Below are 22,632 nucleotides of genomic sequence, written 5' to 3' on the forward strand. Positions count from 1 at the left end.
ACATTAATTATATCTTTACAGCATGTCCATACTGATCCTTTATGTGAGCCAGCTGGTTGCAGCAGTCAGGTAGTTTTTAATATCGCTGAGCCTGCTGCTGCACCACAGGCGCTAATTCAGCCCTTTGATTATTTCCCTCGTGACTCACCTGCAAACTGCACCAGTGTACAAACATCTGACGGAGCGAGCAGCAGGTACAAATCACCTGCAAGTCTCACCGTTACGTTCCTCTAAGGACATGTACACTGGAAGGATTTTTTTTATAACCCTGTTGGTCCGTGTTGGACGCATGATTCACTTTAATGTTTCCGTCCCTGCAGTTGCAGCTCTGCTCTGTGTTCTGAACAGTTTGATGGACGAGGAGTTAATTGACGAACCAGGACAGAGCTGTGATTTACTGATGCACCGATTAATCATATTACCCTGCATGTAGCTGGTGTATTCACTCTGTTAGCACCGCTGGAGAAGACGACTTTTCACACCATCAACCACAGATGGAGTAAAATCATTTAGTAGTCGCACGCATGAAGTTGAAAACTGAAATATGCAGACTCACTCAGAGATCACCGCTCGTTGTGCAACATGAAGACAGCTCGCTGAATCGCTGACTGCTGAAGAGAAGGAACACGAGCCACGTCACATGACTGAATAAATGAATTTATTACAACATAAAATAGAAGATCACTTATAAAATATAGATATTTTTATTTATACAAGAAATCATTTTGTTGGACGTATTTTAGACTCAATGTAGTGACATTTTCCAGCTGCTGGGGCACCAACGACATCTACTATCTGTACTTAGTACAAAAAGTAACTAGTTACATGAGGAGATTACTCTTTATAAAACTAACACTGAACTTAAATTAACTATATCAATATTTCACTTTTTAAGATCATGAAGTTACTTTCAAAATGCAATATATTACATATTACTAGTTACCTTCATTTTAAAGTAATATATTACTTTACAATATTACTGTCTGCGTAGAGTAATATATTACTTACACTACTTCTTAGTTACTTTCAACAATGAAACAGCCTAGATCTTGTTTAAATAAATGAATGTCCTTGGTCCCAGTGATGAGCAGACAGAGGATCACAGTCTGATATATTATGAGATAGGAACAAATATTTTTAATTTCAGGCTCAGTCTTATGAAACACAACAGACCTATAGCTTCTATAATGTCGCCTATAATGACACGACGAGACAAACATCTCTTCTTCCATGCCTTTTTATTTTTAGTCCACGGAACCAGGAATGCATGGTGTGATTCAAGAATGTAAATTAAAGTGCGCTCGGAGGATCAGGCTTCATCATTAGTCTTCATCATTAGTCTTCATCATCAGGCTCATTTCAGTCACTACATTTCAGACTAAACAAACAACTTATAGGCTCAGTAACATGGATTGTAAACCGTTACGTGACATAAGTGTAGTAATATACGACTGAAATATTATTGGTAACGTGTTATATTATTCTGTTACCTCTAAAAGAAATATATTACTGTAACGCGTTGATATCTCGACACCTCTAAGCTTCTTCTTCTTTAAAAAGAAGAATTTGGAAATGTAAACATTTGTCAGCACATAAAAAACCAATGATCTGTTGATCTTTACATGTCAGGACTCAGTAGTCCAACAACAGCACAGTGCTGAATAAAAAATGTTTAAATCAAATTGTGGACCTGGAGAGTCGTGACACGTCCGTCTGTGACTGAACCCAACCAATCTCACTTTGGTCCAGACTGAAATATCTTTCAGAGTGCTCCTGTAACAAACAGTAATTATGTGTTAATAATTAGAGCATGGCCAAGAACTCCACTCATTATCTCCACATTCAGCTTTTCCCTGCTGTGACTAATAACCCTCTTTAATGGGTCTGACCGGTCATAACGAGGCCAACTTAATTCTTTTCTTATGAAGGAGCGATATCATTCATCATGCTGCCGCTCACACTGAGCCGGCCTATAGCTTATAAACAAACTGAGCGAGCAGCGAGCGGCCTTCAGAAGAGGCTGAACTTCATTAGTTTGTTCTTCAGAGCGTCTGAATAGCTTCGACTCTTATTTCGCTTTAGAAATCATTCTGAACTCTCGCTGGATAAACTGAGATATAAGTCACTATCAGCTGAGATGTGAGGTGAAAATAGCGAGTTGTGTTGGTGAGAGTCAATATTTCATGTTCTCACTGAAAATGCGGCTGCAGAGTTTTTCAGGCCATATCTTCCTGTTGTATTTTGAAGCACGGTGGGTGAACAGCAGAAGAATCACAACACGTGAACTCACACAGACCGACATATATGAGACATGGTCTACTTTCACTAATAAACACACAGCTGACGTCCCTCTTGGCCTCAGGTGGCATATGAAGCCTCAGACTGGCAAAAACTGGGCAGAAGAACGAGTCGCTGCAGCTTCGGGTAGTAAGCGGCTGCTTCCCATCATGCACCAGAGGCACGAGTGTGTAGGCTCGCTCTGCTTTCCATTTATTCTTTAACGCTGTAAACACCCACTCACTATCAGACATCTCACTCAGATTATCGGGTGTAGAAGGAAGCTTTTTCTTTCTGCACCATCTTATTTAGTAAAGCTCAGTGAGACAAAACGAATTAGCTGGAGGATTATGAGCGTCTGTGTGCACTAATATGAGACAGAGGAAGTTTATTCATGATACTGGCAGCTGACAAAACAACATTACCACCGATTTAGCAGCTGAAGCTCCTCACAGCGTATCAAGACGCAAACACCGTGACCTCATTTACTCCTGGTGTTAAAATGTGACACAGTAACCAGGTCAGTCATCGGCTCGCGTCGTGTTCAGTTCTTCAGTTGGTCTGATTGATTACACTGGACTGACTTTATTTTTTAGGGCCCCCTAACACACACACACACACACACACACACACACACACACACACACACACACACACAATATATATATTTAACTTATTTCCATATAACAGTTCATTTAGTAGAAAAAATGAGATTAACAAATTCTTACTACTGAACGTCATGAGGTTAAATCACTGAAATACTTTTCCCATCACATCGCTGCCGGCGTATAAATCTGCTCATATTGACAACTGCAGTTCTGTGGAAGGAGAGCTGGTTCTGGTTCAGTTCTGTGAGCTGCTGATATACAGGAGCAGCTCTACAATGTTTAAGTCAGGAGACGACGTCACTAACGACACTGCTGGCTGTGTCGTCTTTATAATGACGTCACAGTCTGATGTTTCAGTAGTTTGAGGTTGAGCAGCTCCTCCTCGGTGTGTCTGTAGGCCTGAAGCTGCTGAGTGAAATCACTTCTTCCACAGGCGACACCGACCAGTCATTATATGATCCGGTTGTTTTTGAGTCACTTCATCCCTCAGAGCCAACAAACAGGGTGACAGAGGGTCACAGCCGTACTACAGCAGCACTCCTCCCTCAGTAACTGGTCCGTGTGTTCAGCCTGGTGAGAGGCTCGCAGGTCCAGACTACATTTTGTTTCCATGATAACAGTCTGAGTGATGTGTGGGCAACATAAGTGGCATTACAGGAGATTGTCCTTGGACATTTTAATAACTTGAAATAGGAACCAGAAGAGCGAGGCGGTTAATGAGCTTCTCAGACATGCACAGCGTTTATATGAGCTTATTGGAGAGGCAGGATGTAGTTACAGAGAGGAATCATGGTCCAGCCTCCAGCTCTCATCTCATCTGCACACCAGCGTCACTCCATCTGCCACAACCTGAGCTCAGCGATCATATTCACAGACACACCTCAGCTCTCGTCTGTGATATATAAAAACAAACTCTCACCACAGTTTTCCTCTTCAGAGGCTGTGGAGGGAGGCAGCGTTGTTTCAGTCTGAATGACTTCAATGTGATTTGATTATTGGTAGAAATGTGCCGCCTATAAAAGACTTTCACTTTAGTTTTTAGCTATTGTTTCATCAGAAGTATTTTTTAAATCAAAATGACAAATATTAACGTACGTCTAGATTCTCAATTGACAGGATTTGTTGTTAATTTCTGTAAAATAAATATCTTTTTGGCTTTCGGCGGCCCAGTCACCAGAATTAAATGCTGGCATTGTACATTTTCTGCAAACCAAGTGTATATTAAATTTGTTCTTTTTATCCATGAATATTTCTACAAAACATATCATATTCCAGTCAGATTATATGTATATGAGCCGTCTAGTGACAGACAATTGCTTTCTGTTTCAACCAACAAGACCAGGTCATTTTAACGAGGCGTCGAGGAAATTTAAGCCAAAAGCTGATCTTCACAGAAGCCTGAACTTGTACTTTATGTTCCTAAAAGTAGCCACAACAGCAAAATGTAAAGAAACAACTTTCAGCATGATATCCGATGTCAACATCTGTTGTGGCGATATAGATAGATGATAAAGATATTTGTCATTGTAAAGTCAAAGTAATTAATCATTTAGTCAAGAAAATAATTTAAAAAAGATTAAACAGTAAAGAAAATAAATGATAGTTGCAGAGGTTTAAACTATTACATGTCAGTTATGGTTGTTTTATGGTTTTCTGTGTTCAGAGATGATTCAACATTGTCACATTGAATGGTTAACATATCTTAAATTTGTAAAAAAGTGTTGTTTTGGTCTATAAAAATGTCAGACAACACTCAGCTCAGCTCAGCTCGACGTGCAGGTAAAACTGAGTCCAGTTTAAATCCTGCTCGTCTCAGATAACAGCAGCTGTGTCGTGTCTGTGAGACACTTTTATTAAATCTCGTGTCAAATCCAGAAAAGACTGAAATAAAAGTCTAAGATCTACAGATGAGACCTACAATACAAACAAAGTGGGAAGAGTCTTAGATTAAACAAACTCCTCCTACACTGAGACATCACGTTTAATGTACGTTACATCATCAATCCATGACTTTTAATCAATAAAATGATCTTCGCTTCATTTCTTTTTATGGCTCTGCTGATCAACAGTGAGAAGACAAAGTGTTCATACCGCACAATGTGAAGGTCGTAGAGAGAGTTTATCTTGTGTTCAGCACTTTGTCCTTCACATCTCCTCTCCTGGTGTCACATTAATGTGATGTTGGAACAGTTTCAGGCACTAAGAGGCGAGATAATGACGACACGTCAGACACATCAGTCAGTCCTCCTGAAACAAAGCTGAGATTCTTGTAAAAGATACTGAATATTACTTTTATATCAAAATGTTATGAGAAAATGTGAATCAGTTTCCACAGTAAAAGAATAGATAGACATTTAACACAATCCAGAAACATTAAGAATATCCACTTAAACATAACACAACACTTAAGGCACATTTAATGAATACTGAGGCGATTGTGAATATGATGAGGTGTGGTGAAGCACTGGGCCAAGTGGGACCGGGTCTGGTTCAGTCTGGGTCAGTTGATTTTCTACAGTCAGCTGATAATTTTTTTTAAAGCTTGATAATGATATTAGTTTGGAGCAGGAGATGGGAGGCAGCCGATTAATCTGACCAGCTTTTTACACACAGGAAATAAAAGGAAAGGAAAAGGAAATAAAATCAGTAAAAAAAAAGCAAAAAAACGTCTACAGCGAATTGAAAAGATGAATCACAGAGGGTATAAAGACTCATAGCAGTTCGCTTCACAAGCAGGTTAAACTTAACGACGTCCTGATGGCAACAGAGAAACTTCACTGGCAAGAACATGTCCTGAAGAAACTAAAATGTCGCTTTCTGGAAGATTTGTTTTGTGCAAAATGAGGTCGAGTCCTTTTGTTTCACTCCTGTGATCTAAAACTCTTTCAGTCTGTCAGTGTCTGAAACCAGCAGATACATGAGAAATACGGGAGGCTCTAAAAGACTCATTATCAAACTTAAATAAATCTACAAATACTAATCTGACCCAAACATGAAACAAACTTTGTATTTTTTTATCTAGTCTGCGCAGCTATTGGAGCAAAGTTCCACCCTCAGTAACATCTCCTCCAATCAGTGCGGATTAATCAGCCAGACTAATTAATCAGCCGGCCTCTAGTGTGTGAGATGTAAAGAGTCTCATCTGAAGCACATTAATCATATAAACAGTGCAGGCAGCTGGTTGGCGTCCATGTTTGTTTTGGTTGGAGTTCCTCTGAGATCTGCAGGATCGTCTACGTCCAGATCTCCAGCGGTGACCCACTCAACTGTATGTTTATACTTCCTCCACTGTTGTCTTTGTACAGCTGTGCAAGACAAACAGCTGAAGTCTCTCTCTACCTTCTCAGCAGTCTGTCCGACGGTGAAATAAATCCTTGAAAATGTCCAAATGAAACACAAAGTTCCAACATTTAAGTGGTTCGCTCGTTCTCACCCTCCCTCAACGTGGGGTGGGTGTTCAAATTGTTGACCGACTCTGCAGCTACTTGACCATCATCACAATCACTGCTCTATCTGATCATGTTGGTAAAACACACCACAGTTTGGACGGCCTCTGCCACACTGTGTGCTGACTGGAAGTGACCACAGCTGCAATCATTTAGAGACAATCAGCCGGCACTTGGCACATGGAGCCTAATATTCTGATTATAATCGGTTTAAAAGCCCAAACAGAATAAAAATGCTCCCTAAACACCTCAATCAGAATAAACTGTCCCATGTAAATGATACAACCTGATTACTTCCCGGCTGTGTTACTACAAACTCTCAGAGAACTTAAGATAGACGGTGATAGATATCCGTCTTCAGGACAGGAAGCTGATCAAACACAAAGAGATCAGATATCCGATGACGAAGAGGATTGCATGACGTGCCATCACTTTAACTCCTGTCACACACCTGTTCTGATTAAATGTGTTGTTGTATTTAAACACCAGACCCTGTACATCTCACCCCCTGCAAACAATTGATCCGAAAACTTTCAATCAGAATGAGGAATGAGGAAATATTGTCCATTTAAAAACAGCTGCTGAAGCGTGAGCGCGGTCCTGAATATAAATTAACGAGCCTCCAGTCAACATAAAAAACATGAACGTCAATATTTACCTTGTTTCTGTCTCCCAGCACTAATTCATAGATTAATTCATATATTCAGTGTTCCTGCTGCAAACAGTGAATGTCTTTGTTGTTTAATAAAAACAGCCATCAGTTGTTCTCTACTTGTTTAGCTGAGCAAATACAGATTGTGAACCTGTTTCAGGCAGCAGAACAAAACAACAGCAGATCTAAACTGGGCCACACCGTGTTGACTCTGTAAACACGCTGCCAATCTGATGTTGGCTGTTAGTTTGCACAAATTGGCTGATGCATCTGACTGGGACACTGTTGCTATTAAGTATCTGAATCTGATCTTCTCTGACCTAACATATAACCTCTGACTATCCAGGCGTGTAATTTTTCTCTCCAAGTGCTGCATTAATGTTTTCCCCCTCATTGCCCTTGCCTCCTCCTTCGTGAGGGAAAGGAGAGACGAGCACCCCGTGTCAGCTCCTTCGCAATTTTTGAGGTGGAGGACGAGCCAGCAGCATCTTTTGATGCTAAATATAGATCCTCCTGATGAAGCGCCTGCATGCTCTCAATGCTGCTGCTGCTGCTGCTGCTCTGGCACTCGCCCTCACCTCCTGTACTATGTGATGCTGCGTGCATACACTCTCATGCAGTACGAGCCTCCCCTCCCTCGCTCAGAAATGCTGCAATGCGTCTCCCTCAGCCAAGACTGGGTCAGTGTAACTCAGCTAGCAGCATACAGCCGGAGAAGCGTCCCCATAGCAACAACCAATCCAGCAATCGTGGCTGAGGGATTATATTTTTTGTGTTATTGTTGCGACTGTATGTGGACGGAGAGTATTTCCAGGATTAAAGTCGTCGAGGGGGCTTTAGTGAGTGCTGGTGGAGGAATGAGATGGCAAGTGAGCAGAAGAGGAGCCGGGGCGGGGTTGAGGATGCAGAGTAATTGTGTTGGCAGATGCTGGAAGTGAGGCCGTCGTGTTGTGTATTGTCAGTAAATGGCAGCTCAGTCATATAAAGTGTTTGTTATTGGAAAATGTTCTATTATAATATCCGGACGAGAAGCATCACGGCATGAGTAAGCAGATGTTTTATCAGGGAGGCCGTATCAAAAAGCGAAAGAGGTAGTTTGCTGATTGATAACATCGATCTGTATTTAACGTTGACTGTATATAAAAGTGGAAGCTTCACGAAAGTAAAGTCAAAACATCTCCATCGCCTCCTGCTGGCTGGCTGCAGTAGAGGTCATAAACCCCTCCCACTCCATGTTAGCAGATGTGCCCAACTAAAAAGTCGAAGTACACATCAAATACATTGTTCCCAAAGATGGTTTCGCTCATTTTAGGTAGTTTTCATCATTCATGTTCTCCACAATATGAATGTAATTACTTAATTTCGCCCCAAAATGAAAATTCAGTCCATTATCTTCTCATCCTCATGTCGATGGACAGATAGAAGTTTTAAAGTCCACAAAACCTTTCTGGAACAAATGGGAAAAAAACATAACCTGGCTCCATACAGCTCGTAATCGAAGTTTTGCTTCACTTTTAGCTTAGTCACAGTCTAGCTTTCGGCTGTAAATGGCGTAATGTAAATCAATTTTGGGTTTCTGGAGACTTGGGTGACTTGCTGGTGACGTCGCCGTGGCTCTTTCTCTTTTTCCTGGCCTCGGCGATAATATTCAGCATACTCTTGTGTCTTATGTAAAGTTTCTTTAACCTCTGTTTCCTGTAGGCCAGCGGGTGCTCCAGTATCAGAGTGATGTCCTGGAGACAGTGGTGTTGGTGAATCCATCAGAGGAGACCGCCACCTCAGAGGTGAGTCACACCCAGACGACTCGGTCAAAACACTACAGGGCGACGATCACCAGATGCTCTGACTCCCACAAGACACCTGGAAATGCTTTGTATTTGTTTTTATATCACATTACTGAGTCTCAGGCCAAAGTGTTCAGTCTGTTATGAAGCTGGTTTTGCGACGGCAGCACCTGCTGTTCAACATTTAGGCCCAATGGGAGGTCCATGTCTCTCCAGTTAGCAATCATCACTTTGTTGATTAACAGGAAAACACTCACTGTCACTGTCAGTCTCAGCTGAACTCTACAGAGTGAGACACAAACACTTTTTTGATACTCTGAATGTAAATAAATCCAATCTGTCAGCATGACAATTAGTCATGTATTAGCTTAGCCTGTGACTGCTGGTGAAATGTAAACATTGAATGAAACAAGCTAACTTTCTTTTTCCAATGTAGTACTGTGGCAAGTCAATTTCTCTGTAATACACCAGAACCTGAACCTTCCAAGTTCATTTTAGTAATACTGTACTACGCTCTGCACTGTACTGCTGCAGTTGACCTAATTCTCAATGCTGCAGCAACTTTAACTACTCAGTGAGAAACGAATATGTGAAATAATGTGTTTCGAGAACAGATGAGAACAATCTGTGTTCTTATACGGTGGTTATTCTTTGTTCTACCCAGACTCGCTCTCTGATCACTGACCTTTCTGGGAATAAGTTGCTGATACTGAGCGGCCAGAGCTCTGAGCAGGGAGGTGACGTCCAACTGCAAGGTGGACCCTTCACCTGGCAACACTTCTCCGACATCATCTCCAACCCTCAAGTAAGCTGAGTGCTGTATACGTGCTTACAGTGTACATGTATGAATCACCAACAAAGCTCACATAGGCACAGTTATTTTACGTTTCTTTCACTGTCACTATGTTCTCAGGTGATTGAACTCCTGTCCAAGGCTTCTTCCGAGCAGCCGTCCAGGCTTACAGTTTCCTGTCAGGGAGACGGGGGCTGGAGCTCCCTGGGCCAAAGCCAGGAGCAGCAGTCGCTCCAAAATCTTCTGGAATACCGTCTGAACCCCGAAGCCCACCTCCCCGACATGGACGGAGTCACAGAGTTCACCGAGTATGTCTCAGAGACGGTGGACGTGCCGTCATCCTTTGACCTTCTGGAGCCCCCGACCTCTGGAGGTTTTCTGAAGCTGTCTAAACCCTGCTGCTACATCTTCCCTGGAGGCAGGGGAGACTCTGCTCTGTTTGCCGTCAATGGATTCAACATCCTGGTGGATGGAGGATCTGATCGGAAGTCTTGCTTCTGGAAGCTGGTCCGCCACCTGGACAGGATCGACTCTGTTCTGCTCACCCATATCGGTGCAGACAACCTGCCTGGCATTAATGGGTTGTTCCAGAGAAAGATTGCAGAGCAAGAGGAGGAGCGTAACCAAGGATCTGGCTCCAGCAGCAACGGGGACTGGATGAAGAACCTGATCTCTCCTGAGCTCGGGATTGTGTTTTTCAACGTCCCGGAGAAGCTTAGGATGCCCGAGTCCACACTGAAAGTGAAGCGAAGCATTGAGGAGGCATCTCTTACACTTCAGTACCTGAACAAGCTTGGTATCACACCAGAGCCTCTTCACAGGGTGGTCAGCAACACCATCGAACCTATCACACTGTTCCACAAACTTGGTGTGGGGAAGTTAGACATGTACGTCTTGAATCCTGTAAAAGAGAGCAAAGAGATGCAGTTTCTCATGCAGAAATGGGCTGGAAACAGCAAAGCCAAGACAGGGATTACGATGCCCAATGGGAAAGAAGGAGAAATATCTGTCCCCTATCTGACATCTGTTACCGCTCTCATTGTTTGGATTCCTCACCGTCCAACAGAAAAGATAGTCAGGGTGCTCTTCCCAGGAAATGCACCACAGAACAAAATCTTCGAGGGCCTTGAGAAGCTGAAGCACCTTGACTTCCTGCGATACCCAGTGGCTACCCAAAAAGACATATCGTCAGGTGCAGCTCCTCCCATTATCAAACAGACTAAAATGAGATCAAGAACTGACAGCAAAGAGAGCCTCAAATCTTCGCCCAAACCACACTCTAAAAAGAAGGATGCTGGTGGGCAGGAGGAAGAGTCCAAAGAGAATAAAGTAGAAAAGAAAGAAGAGAAGAAACCCAAAAGTGAAAGTCTTAAAGCCACCAAACAACAGAAAAACAGTGCAGTGGCCCCTGCAGCAGACAAAAAGTCAGAGAAGAAGAAAATATCCAAGGAAAAAACTACTAAGCAGGAGAAAGTCTCCAAGATGGATGAAAAGAAAGACAAAGAGAAAAAAGAAATAAAGAAAGAGAAAGTTAAGAAAGATGAAAACATAAGAAAAGAAGACAAAAAAGAAAGTAAAGCCAAGGAGGATAAAAAGAAGGACCCAAGCAAACCTGAGCTGAGGAAAATAACTAAACCTGACCTGAAGCCGCTCACCCCCGAAGTCAGAAAAACCCTGCATAAGGCCAAGAGTCAGGCTAAGCCCAAGACGGACAAGAATAAAGCAGTTAAAGATGAAGCAAATGAGAAAAAGCCAGTCCCAAAGAACATCCCTGAAGAGGTCGCAGCAGCAGCTTTGGCTGACAGGTCCATAGTGTCCTCACCAGAGGACCTCACTGAGGACTTTGAGGCTCTGAAACAAGAAGAGATTTCCAAAGTAAAGTCTGTGCCTATCCAGAATGATGTGATCTCTGGGCATTCACTGTACACAGATACTAAAGTTTCTTCCTTAGTTTTCCCTGATGAGAAAGTCACATCCACAGCCCCTGAGATCAGATCTGCTTCACCCAAATCCCCCGTCAAACTGGAAGACAACTACAATGACAAGGGCGCATCTGAACAGATTGCAGCAAAAAAGGAAGTAAGCGATGGCTTTGACAAGAAGTATGAAGAGGAGAAAATGGAGAAATACGACAAATACCCTGTAAAGGACGACATGAAAGACAGATCTAAGAAGAGTGAGAGCTCAGAGGAGGAAGGTGATGTAATTGAAAAAGCTGAATTTGAAGGAACAGAAGATGACGAGGTCCTGAAATATAAAACAGAGGAGGCGAAAAAGGAAAAAAATGGAAAGGAGGACGCCAAGCCAACTGAACAAAAACCTTTTTCAACCGCAGCACAAGTAGCAACCACGGCCTCGGAGCAATTCTCCTTCATCCAAGACGAGACCATACCCGGATACTCCGAGACTGAACAGACCATCTCTGATGAAGAAATCCATGAAGAGCCAGAAGACAGGATCCCACAGCTGCGCTATGATGTGGGCTCATATGACATCTCTGTCCCTGATGTCCCCGGCACCTTTGACTCCATGCATGGTATAAAAGAGATGAAGAGCTCCGTCGTGTCTGATGTCAAACCCAGAGCCTTTGGGGGAGGTCACGAGCAAGAGCTTGCACCTTACCCTGCCATCATCGCTGCTCCTCTTGCAGAGGAGGAGCACATCTCCTCAGCAACATCCATCACAGAATACGACAAACTGTCGTCCTTTGCCACGTCTGTAGCTGAGGATCAGTCGATCACCTCTGTGACAGCCCCTCAGACTGAGGATGTTGGGAGGAACTCTCTCCTGCTTGACACCATCAACAGCATCCCCTCACGTGCTGAGGCCGTCCAAGGGAAGGACTATCTTCACTCAGCAGGAACCATCTCACCCACCTCCTCGCTGGAGGACGACAAATGCTTTAAGTCTCCTTCCTCTGATGAGTACCAGCCCAACATTGCTGAGATGGAGGGCGATGCAAAGATCAAATCAGCCCATGAAGAAGAAGATGATGAGGAAGACGAGGACGAGGATCAGACTCCGAACGTTGACATCCCTCTGGGTAAACTCCAAGAGGGCTATGAACACGCAGCCTCCATGATGCGCCAGGAGAAAGAGAAATCCCCCCCTGCCACCTTCTCTCCTCCTTCCTTCTCCACCACTCAGTACTCTCCCACACAGGCTGTCAAAGAAGACCAATCTCTCTTTAGCACAGAGGGATTTAAGACTGGGACTGAAATAAAGCCGGCTTCACCCCCTGCATCTTTCTCCCCTGGGTTAGAGTCCCACTCCAGGCAGGAGAGTGAGGAAAGATGTGTAAGTCCAGATGACAGCACCATGAAACTGGCCTCACCTACACAGTCTGTGCCTACGAGCAGTGGCTACTCTCCAACAGAAGAGAAACAGTTTAAGGTAGACTACAAAGACGAGGCAGTGACTGATGTTAAAGCTGACTCCCAGCAAACAGATAAATCAGTCACTCTCACAGACAATACATCCTTTATCGGTGTGCGAAATGAGAAGACAGCGCTTGAAGACTCGGAGGAATCCACTGAAGACAATGAGGAGGAAGATGACTATTACGTCAAAAAGGATCTACAGCCTACTGTTAAGGCCAAGCTTATGGAGGCAAAAGAAGGGTGCTTCCTGGACGACGACTTTGAGTCCAAAAATGCAAAGGCAGAAACAGAGGTCAAGGCCTCGGACAAGACGCAGGTGTCTTTTGTTGTGGAGGAGAAGCCAAAACCTCAAGTGATGTTCTCAGATGAAGATGAAGATGAAGATGAGGATGAGGATGAGGATGAGAAAGTTGATGAATTCCCAAGTGGGGTAGGGCATTTATCACCTGATCAAAGCAAAGTAGACAGCAGCAAAGAGAAGACCGATGCTGCTATGAAAGAGGCTGAGAAGAGTGTTCATTTCAGTCTCTATGATTTCCCAGAGAAGGACACCAGAGAAAGGGCCATTTATATAAGACAAGACACGCCCTACGTGCACGGCAAAACATTCTCTTATGGTGACGTTTATGACAGTAAAACGAGCTCAATGGACTCTGATTCATATCGTCAGGAGTCCTTGGATAAGACAGAAAAGGACGGTGCAAAGGGTGAAGTGGATTTGCAGAAACAAAAGCCGCCATCCCCGGTGACTGCCACAGACAAGATGTCAGAGAAGGAGGGAATTACCATCTCATCCACCTCATCGTGGCTCGACTCCAAGAGCACTTCTGCTGTACCGTCATTTGAAAAAGAGGTCAAAGGAAATGAGACATTCGACTACAGCACAAGTAGCCGATTCCCCTCAGTGGCTGATAGACCTGAGGCCTCATCCACTTCTTTATCATCAGAAAAAGATTTCCCTTTTAAAAGCCAGACTGACGGCACAAAGCCCCAGACGTACTCCTCAATGACAGCATTCGATGTAGACAAACCTGCTGCCACAGGCTACGGCGAGAAGGGAGCATGTTTGGAGGTTGATATGAGAAAACTAACAGCGAGGGACGAGGAGGACTACGATGATGATGAAGTTATAGATGAAGACGATGACGAGGACGAAGACGAAGAAGAGGAGGAGGAGGAAGAGGAGGAGGAAGGCACTGTTGATTCTGAAATGGAGAAAGGTGCCAAAGAGAAGTCTGAGAAGGAAGTAAAAAGTCCAATCAGTGAAATGTTTGGCTCAAACAGGCCTGAGTTTATGGTTTCTATGGCTGGTTACGGCTATAACAGTCAGGGGAAGCCGAGTACAAAAGAAAGCAGTTCTAGCTCAGTCACAAAGACTGAAGACAAGGCTAAGACCGACTCCTCCTCCTTCAGTGGAAAGCCAATGGATTTAGGGGCTACAGGTTTCTCTGGCTACTCCTCAGGGTTTGACTACTCATATGGAAGTGGTGAGAAGGACTCATTTTCATCAAGTCAGACCACAGACAAAGGTAAAGAAGATTTCACTGTGAAGTCAACGGAGGACAGTTATTTCCAGAATGACGGAGCTGATCCTGATTATGACAAACAGAAGACACCAGATCTTCTGAGTAAGAAATCACTGGACACGAGCTTTCAGTACACCACCACCGCTGCCCCTGGCTACTCCTCCTCATCCGCCTACAGCTACTCCTCCTCCACCTCGGGCTCCCTCTCCACCAGCCGTCAGTTTGGAGAGGAGCTGGAGACGCCTGCCGAGCCTCTCTTTGAGTACTCCTCCTTTAAAGATGAACACTCACCGGTCACTGAGTCTCCATTCTCCAGCTCTGCTGCCGCCAAAGACGACTATCTGGAAGTGTCTGAAAAACAGATCCCCGCTACGACCACGGCTGAGTCCGCCTCCAGTTTAGCCCGCTTCTCACCCCTCAGCCCGTTCGGGGAGGTCAAATCCTTCCCCTCGCTCTCCTCCTCTGCCTTTGCTGAGGACAAGAAGGAGCATACGACTTCATTAAGTGGAGTTACGGACAAAGGCCCTCAGTCAGACTGTTTCTATAAGCCTGATTGGTCTGCAGGGTCCAAGCTGGAAACAGCTATTGGATATGGAGCCTCAGCAGGACCGTTCTCTCAACATTCAGAGCTCTCCAAAGACAAAGAAGCAGCCAGCGCCGCTCTGTTTGGCGTCACTTCCTCACCACGCCCTGACATAGAAGGCAAACATTACTTTGAGGAGACTGACAGCAGCGAAGAAGAGGATGAGGAGGCCTACATGCGTGAGATGACTCGAAGGTCACCCTCCAGTGGCCTGGCTGGTAGCCTCTCATTTTCTGACAAGCCCGTTGCTCCAGCTGTCAGTGAAAAGACAGGTGGTGCGCTCCCCGATGTTCTCGGCTCCTACATGCCATCTTCTCTCCAGTCCAGCAAGCCAGACACAGCCAACGGCCCCACAGAGGTCGGCTCAGGCTCCACCCTTCTTGCTGGAGCAGCAGCCATTGGTGCATCTTCAGGCCCAGCCAAGGTGGAGCCCAGAGAGGGAGCCACGGGTTACAGGAGCTCTTATGAGTGGGAAATGTCGAAGCCTCAGATGGGTATGGTACCAGGAGACTCCCCTCCCCATTACCGCCATGATGATGAGTTTGAAGAGGAGTGTGAGATGGAGCCAGAGCACCCTGCCCGCCCACTTTCACTCTCCTCAACCGATCAACCATTTCGCTCACCGTTCTACGCTGAGGAGTGCAGCCGAGGAGGGCATGATGACGACGATGATGATAGCGATCAGGATATTGTTGGTGATGTGCCCATGGGAGCCACCTCCTCTTACACCAGCCGCACCTCTCCTGGATATTCCTCCTCTGACTGCAGGCAGCGCAAAGAGGACCTCTCGCCTTCCTTCATCAACCCGAGCATGCGGCAGTTATCTAGCGACGAGGATGATGAGGCGCAAGGGCACAGAAGTGACCAATCACAGGGCGATGAGCACGATCTGTCGGTCAAGAGAAGGGCTCACAAACAGCCCCATCATCCCCAGTCCCACAGCAGCTCTCTGCACCAAACTGGTGGCATGTCGGCAGGGCTCGGTCTGGCCACAGAGGACACACCGCCCACTTCTGTCAGCGAGTCTTTAGCCTCTCAGTCAGACTCTGAAGTGCATCCAGGCACTGAGGATTACCCTTCAGTCACTGGGGAAGGTAACATGGACTCAGATGAGGATGCAGACTATATGCCTGTTGATAAATTATCTGCCACGGGAGGCGGCAGCCATCATTCCTCTAGGAGGAGCCATGACCCTCCTCCTGCTCCCCTCATGGACCGCTACCCTCACCCTCCACACCCCGACGTTTGCATGGTGGATCCTGAGGCTTTGGATAACGGCTCAGTGAAGAAAGAGCAAAAAACCAAGACCTTAAAGAAGACTTCTGGGAAAACCAAATCAGCATCCCCAGCCAGGCGCAAGAGGTCTCCCATGCCTGTGAAACAGACGGCGTCTCCTCGCAGTGCCTCACTGAAGAAGAAGGAGGCCGACAAGAGCTCACGTATGTCTCGTCTGTCGGACGGACAGGGCTCCAAAGACGATGACCTCTCCAGGTCGAGCTACAACCCTGGCAAGGGGCTGACTAATGGTGTCAAGAGCAGCTCAGGTGAGCAAAAATGATAATTGTATGACAATGAATATTCTACAAAACAGTTTTTTCAAGATAAATGATTTTGCACGTAGTGACAGTATGGCTTGTTTCCCCCTTTCAGGTTCCCAGAAGTCTGGCTCTTCAGCTGCCACTGGCCTTCCTATTTATGTGGACTTGGCCTACATTCCCAACCACTGCAGTGCCAAGAACGTGGACCAGGAGTTTTTCAAACGCATTCGCTCTGCGTACTACGTGGTGAGCGGCAACGACGCAGCAAGCGGTGAACCAAGCCGAGGGGTCCTTGATGCGCTGTTGGATGGAAAAGCTCAGTGGGGCTCAAACCTCCAGGTAATATTTCCAACTCTGATTAGTTTGAGGTGAACTTGTATTCTAATATTTATTTATATTCTGTTTCCGGGTTTCAAGTTACCTCCTGCTATATAGTTTAGTTTTTATGTTTTCTAAGACAGGTTTAACTTTGACTTTGAAGTGTTTGGTCTCACTTACTGTAATCAGCTCAAATCAAAGTTAGACAATAGCTATAAAAAACATAACAAGGTTTGACACAGGTAACGAAAACACTTTTATTTCCTGTTTCTTCCAAATGCTTAATTTTACCGAACATCACAAATTCCTGCACTTTTCTCGCAAATTGCCATGATGGTCCTGGATCAACATGAACAAATCACCGTGGATCAACACTAGCAGACATTCCTGTTTATTTTAATTACAAATTATGTTGACCACAGTAAAATCAGTGCTCTTACATCATCTTTACCCTTTGATGTTAGTGAAAAATGGTCTAGCTTATTTGCAGGCTTACTTGTTAGCACAGCCTACCTAGTTAGCATGCTATCTTGCTAACTCCGGAGTAGCCCATATAGCTACCGCTCTAGTTAGGTACTAGATGAAAAAGATGAAATACTAATGACTTAAAGACATGCAGTTAAGGGCTTTGTCCAGTTTTAACTTACTTGAAGTTGGAAAACGCAGCTGAGCTTTGAGAAGCAGCACAATGATGATGTCAGAGGGCTGTGATTGGCTGATTGGTCCAGGAACACGATGTGAGATGTTGATCCCATAGATTTTAAATAGTACAAGATATCGAACCCAAAGATGGTGCCCACTCAGTCCAAAGTTCATTTACTTCTGTAAACTAAAATCACGTCACTGTCTTGGTGCTTAAGATGAATCTAATCTAATATAAAACATTAAATATTGAAGCAAAATGTACATTTTCAAACAAAACGTGACAGTTTCACAGTTGTTTTATCGCCTCCGTCCTCTCAGCTGTGTCAGTCCTGACCGATCTCTCGTCTCCCCCCTCAGGTGACGCTGATCCCCACCCACGACACCGAGGTGACCCGTGACTGGTACCAGCAGACTCATGAGAAGCAGCAGGAGCTCAACATCATGGTCCTGGCCTCCAGCAGCACCGTCGTCATGCAGGACGAGTCGTTCCCCGCCTGCAAGATCGAGTTTTAAGATCCTCGTTTCCTCTCTCCCTCCTCCTGGCCTCCCCGCTGTAGATCTGTTTTTAATTGCTCTTCTCTTATAGCCTGATATGTAAATCTGTCTCTGCTGTGGACACATGACCCAAAGCAGAGACAGATCTGGATAACTGTCTATTTTTTTCTAGATTTTTATTAATTTATAAGCTTGTCGTGGCTATCACCATTTGTATTACAAAGACAGTGATGTCCTCCACTACATTATTATTACTCAGTCCTGTGTAAAGGAGTTTTTTTTCTTTTCCTTAACTCGTCTTTTTTCCAAACCCTTCGAGACAATTCTTTGTTTATTGGCTGAGACAAAATTCACATTGTATTGTTAAAAAAAAAAAAAAATACAGGAAGCAATATAAAATGTGGTTGCTTGCCTTCTAATTGGCTGAAATCAAAGCACAAGTTTTGCGCACCTTAACGCCAGCAACAAACTGGAAAATGAATTTCTTCCACTGAGACACGAAGCCTTTCACAACACAGGCGATCGATTCAGTACATTTGCTGACAGAAAGTCGTCATTACGGGCTCGTTTTGATCCGTTTTACTTCCCTCTGCTCTCCCTTTCTGTCCGTCTACTAAAACAGCGACAGTCCCGGTGTTGAACTCTGTTCCTCCTGCTGACATAGCGAGATAGAAAATGTTCACGTCCTTTTCGATATGTCTTTTTGAGTATATTTGCCGTAGCATAGGGAAGACCATATTCGAAGATCTGTATTGTAGTGAAATATGATATTTCTATTCTCAAAAGTGAAAATCAATCGTTACAGTAAGAATTTCTCGGTGGCTGTTATTTCTTACGGTGAATTTGACGAATACGTTTCTCTCTATAATTGTTTCTGTAGTCTTTGATGTATTTTTTCAGTGTATTTCCAGTTAACATATCGTTGCCGAGGATCATGAGGACGCCTGAAGGCAGAGGCGGTGATGACAGTGACAAAACATCACCTGTTTATATCTTTACATACAGAACAGCACTCTGTTCAAAGAGGGGAGAAGACAAACCTCGTATCAGTTGCTGCGTCTTAAAGCTCTTTATACAAACGGCTGTGTTAAAGAATGAAGAATGTAATCCACTCCAACAATAGGAACATGTGGTTTGTGAGGAGAGATTGTGTTTGCCTGGTGATTGACGATGTGATGGTAGAGGTTAGACAGTCACCCACATGTGCCTTTCTGTCCTGCTGTGCTGGAAGGGAAGTGAAATGTGTGTTTTCGTCGTAGAAGTGTTTCAGTGTGCAGTACATCCACGGCTCTGCGGCTGAGGCTGAGGCTGAAGCTGAGGCTGAAGCTGAGGCTGAGGCTGAGGCTGAGGCCGAGGCGAGCTGGTCTCCTCTGTTGTTGTTGAGTTCTGTCGGTGAGAACATCAGTGCACAAAAAAACAAAAAAGGTCCGAGTTGTACATATTGAGCATAAAATGGCACTTTTAAAGCACCAACTCAGTATTTCAGTCGTTGCATTTTAAGATTTCCTGGAGCTGCCACTCGAAGAAGCACAAACAGTAACCAGTGTGCAAAACTTACAGCCGTTTTTTGTCTTGTTTTTGTGCTTATTTTCAGATTTAGCAACATAAAAATGTACAATTACAGAATTTACACTGATATTTTTTCTTGTTCATTTTTAATTATCGCAGAAAAATATAGTTTGTCTTGAAATTGATTTTCAGCCACAATCACCTGAACATCTTGTTTTTGAATCACTTTTCTTTCCTTTCAGTGGTAAATCAGTGGATGTTTTTAAGTAACACTTGAATAACTTAATAGTATGTGTAGATGTGTTTTAATTTGATATTGATGATTTTTATATTTTGATAAGTTTTGAGTAATTTAATAGATTTTAACCAGGAAGAAAAACCAACTAACACAACAAACGACAGGACCAACACACTTCACAAGGGTTGCTATTTTATGATCTGCAGTAAAACTCCAGATGTTTCCTCTGTATGATATTTTAATCCCTCGACATCATAGTGATGCATGTACAACAGATGCATGTTCAATAAAGGCTTTTTAAAAAACCAGAGGGCTGCGGGGAGCGGAGGCCGACCCTCAGCGGCTCCAGCTGAATGTGAAGATGCAGATTACCTTTACGTTCTCCGTGGAGGACATTCGATCTCCTGGTTGCCTTGGTTACTGTGCATCATAACGGTGACTCATCGGTCACACGCCGGCAGTAACCACCTCTTACTGTAGCCTGCAATACATCCCGACTCTGTGCAGGGAAGAAAACTTTGTGTGCAGATTAAATCCACCAGTTTCTTTCTTTGGCTGATGGGAAATAAATAGACCGTGTTCACACAGCGGCCATTTTTCCTTTGACCTCACGCTCAGGGCGGGAAGATCAAATTGTTTTCATCTCACTGCTTCTTGGTTGCTCTTAAAAGACAGCGGACATCAGGCCATATTTCAAGGAAAAACAACATGTCTGATGGACCTTTAGCTTCTGTTCGACAACAGCTAATATTAGCATTCAACTATTTTCTTGCTAACATTACCGTTTGATAGTGTTCCACGATAGGAAAGGTGTAAACTCATTCTCAACTATCAGCACATATCTTGGACACATTTATTTAAGCTTGGAAGTAAACCGCACCGGATGTAATCAAATGGCAACGTTAGCTAAATTTAAAAAAATTGTCAGCATCGTAGCAAATATTACCATGCTAACATGGGACGCTAGGCTATATTTCAAGCTAAATCAACGTATATGATAACCGGTGGGCAATGTTAACAATGCTAACAATGTTAGCTAGAAAGTGGTCGAACGCTAACGTAAATGAGAACGTTTTGTCAGATCGCAGCAGCGGCGTATTCGTGCTATCCACGTCCAGCGTGACGTCAAAGGAAAATGGCCACCGTGTGATTACGCTCTAGTATGGTTATGATTTGTGTCTGCAGATTAAAATGTTGTCAGTGCGATAAAGACGTTACAGCCACATGGAGGAGACAGTGATGTTGAGCTCGAGGCTCCTGTTTCCTGCTGAACAAAAAAAAAAGATCCATTAACAGCTTCTCTGATGAAACAGGGTTAACTGTGATGTCACCGTTTTTCATGTTAACCCACTGAGTCAGTCACTGACAGTGTAATCTGCATTCATATTTACTACTGCATCACTGTAAAGGCTAATAACAACAAGACAAACATCACTCGCATACGAGCAGACCACTTAAAAACCCAGACTGCCAGACACGAGGGACTCGGGTCACTCTTGTCGATACATTTTTATCTATAGAGGATTTCCTATTATTCACACTTTTTCCAGCTTAATACACACACACACACACACTCACACTCACACTCACACACACATAACCGCTGCATTTTCGTATCGTGCAAAAAGAAAATAAAAAATAAAAATATCTGTGGCATCAGACTCATCTGCCGTGAAACAAATCATAACGACTGTTGGTTTTCAGTGAGCCCTGCTTGTACGTGCATGTGTACCTTTTTGAGTTCTCCTGTATTGTAATAGCTGAAGAAAAAACTGACTTAACATAGAAACGCTATTTTAAAAGATGTATATTTAAGAAGCTAAGCTGTGCGGTACTGAGGAGGCACATGTAACCTGGCTGTGCTGTGCTGTAAAGAAAGCCTCGTGATCGTTTCTTTTCCTCCTTTCTGCTTCATGGTTCTACTTTCATCTCTTGTTTTAAGTGCAATATTCTCTTTATCTCTCTTCAAATGCTTAAAAAAGGTAAAAAATAGAAAACAGATTTATTGTTAAAAGGGAAAAAGTGTGGTGAAGACCAATAAAAACATCATTTACTGAAGAAAAATGTCTCTTTTTTACTTTTTGGGGGTCATTATGTCACATGAATGTTTTTATTTAGTCTTATTTTAACTTATCTAACTGTTTATAGTCAAGCGAAGCCTGGTCGCCTGCTACCCTCCTCACCGGTTGCATCTACGGGCACGTTGACCAAAGGGTGATTATCCATGTTTATTGTATTTAGAGGCCTGAGGAGCTAAAACGTTAGCATTTTAAAAACAAGAATTCACAGACACAAAAACAGATCTGTGAGCGCTTTGAGCTAAAGGCTAACGTCATCATGCTAACATTCTCACAGCGTCGGTGCAAACATGTTGAGCCGTTATGCTGCTGTGTTCCAGGTTGCAAGTCGAATACATGTTTGACAAACAGCTGGTTAATGTTAACTAGGGAGTGGCTGAATGCTAACGGTAGCTAACAGGTATCAAATATGTTGTTTTACCTTGAAATATAATTGAAATATTAGACTTTGACCTGCTGATGGCACTAAATGAAAATTTTAATGCTGATATCTTTTAAAATTCTGACCCTGTTCACTGGTAGCAACTCCCTTTGTGACAAAACAAACATGTTTTGCAGAAGAAACTCTTCCTCTGATCTTTTTGACCCGTCTGATTTATCTCCCGACCCGTTGCGGTGTCCCGACCCGCAGGCTGGGAACCTTGAAGGCCTTGTGGACACCAGTTTTCCTTCCTCGCTGCCTGAGAGTGTGAGGATGATGTAATCCAGTCGGGGGTTGAACCCCACAGAAACATCCAGACAGGAACAGTGTGAGCTTTGTTC

At 43.9% G+C, this 22,632-nt stretch overlaps 1 protein-coding gene across 1 annotated transcript in view; it reads left to right on the forward strand.

The window, feature by feature from the left end:
* map1aa (microtubule-associated protein 1Aa) overlaps window positions 1-18,063 on the forward strand; it is a 43,045-nt gene extending 24,982 nt beyond the window's left edge. The window contains exons 3-7 of the mRNA XM_073464981.1: window positions 8,685-8,767; window positions 9,432-9,572; window positions 9,681-16,593; window positions 16,700-16,926; window positions 17,908-18,063. Of these exons, the coding sequence (XP_073321082.1) occupies window positions 8,685-8,767; window positions 9,432-9,572; window positions 9,681-16,593; window positions 16,700-16,926; window positions 17,908-18,063 (7,520 nt within the window). The remainder of the gene's footprint in view (window positions 1-8,684; window positions 8,768-9,431; window positions 9,573-9,680; window positions 16,594-16,699; window positions 16,927-17,907) is intronic.
* Window positions 18,064-22,632: the final 4,569 nt, after the last annotated feature.

This window comes from Pagrus major, chromosome 4 (genome assembly GCF_040436345.1).
Source record: "Pagrus major chromosome 4, Pma_NU_1.0".
NCBI classification, from domain to species: domain Eukaryota; kingdom Metazoa; phylum Chordata; class Actinopteri; order Spariformes; family Sparidae; genus Pagrus; species Pagrus major.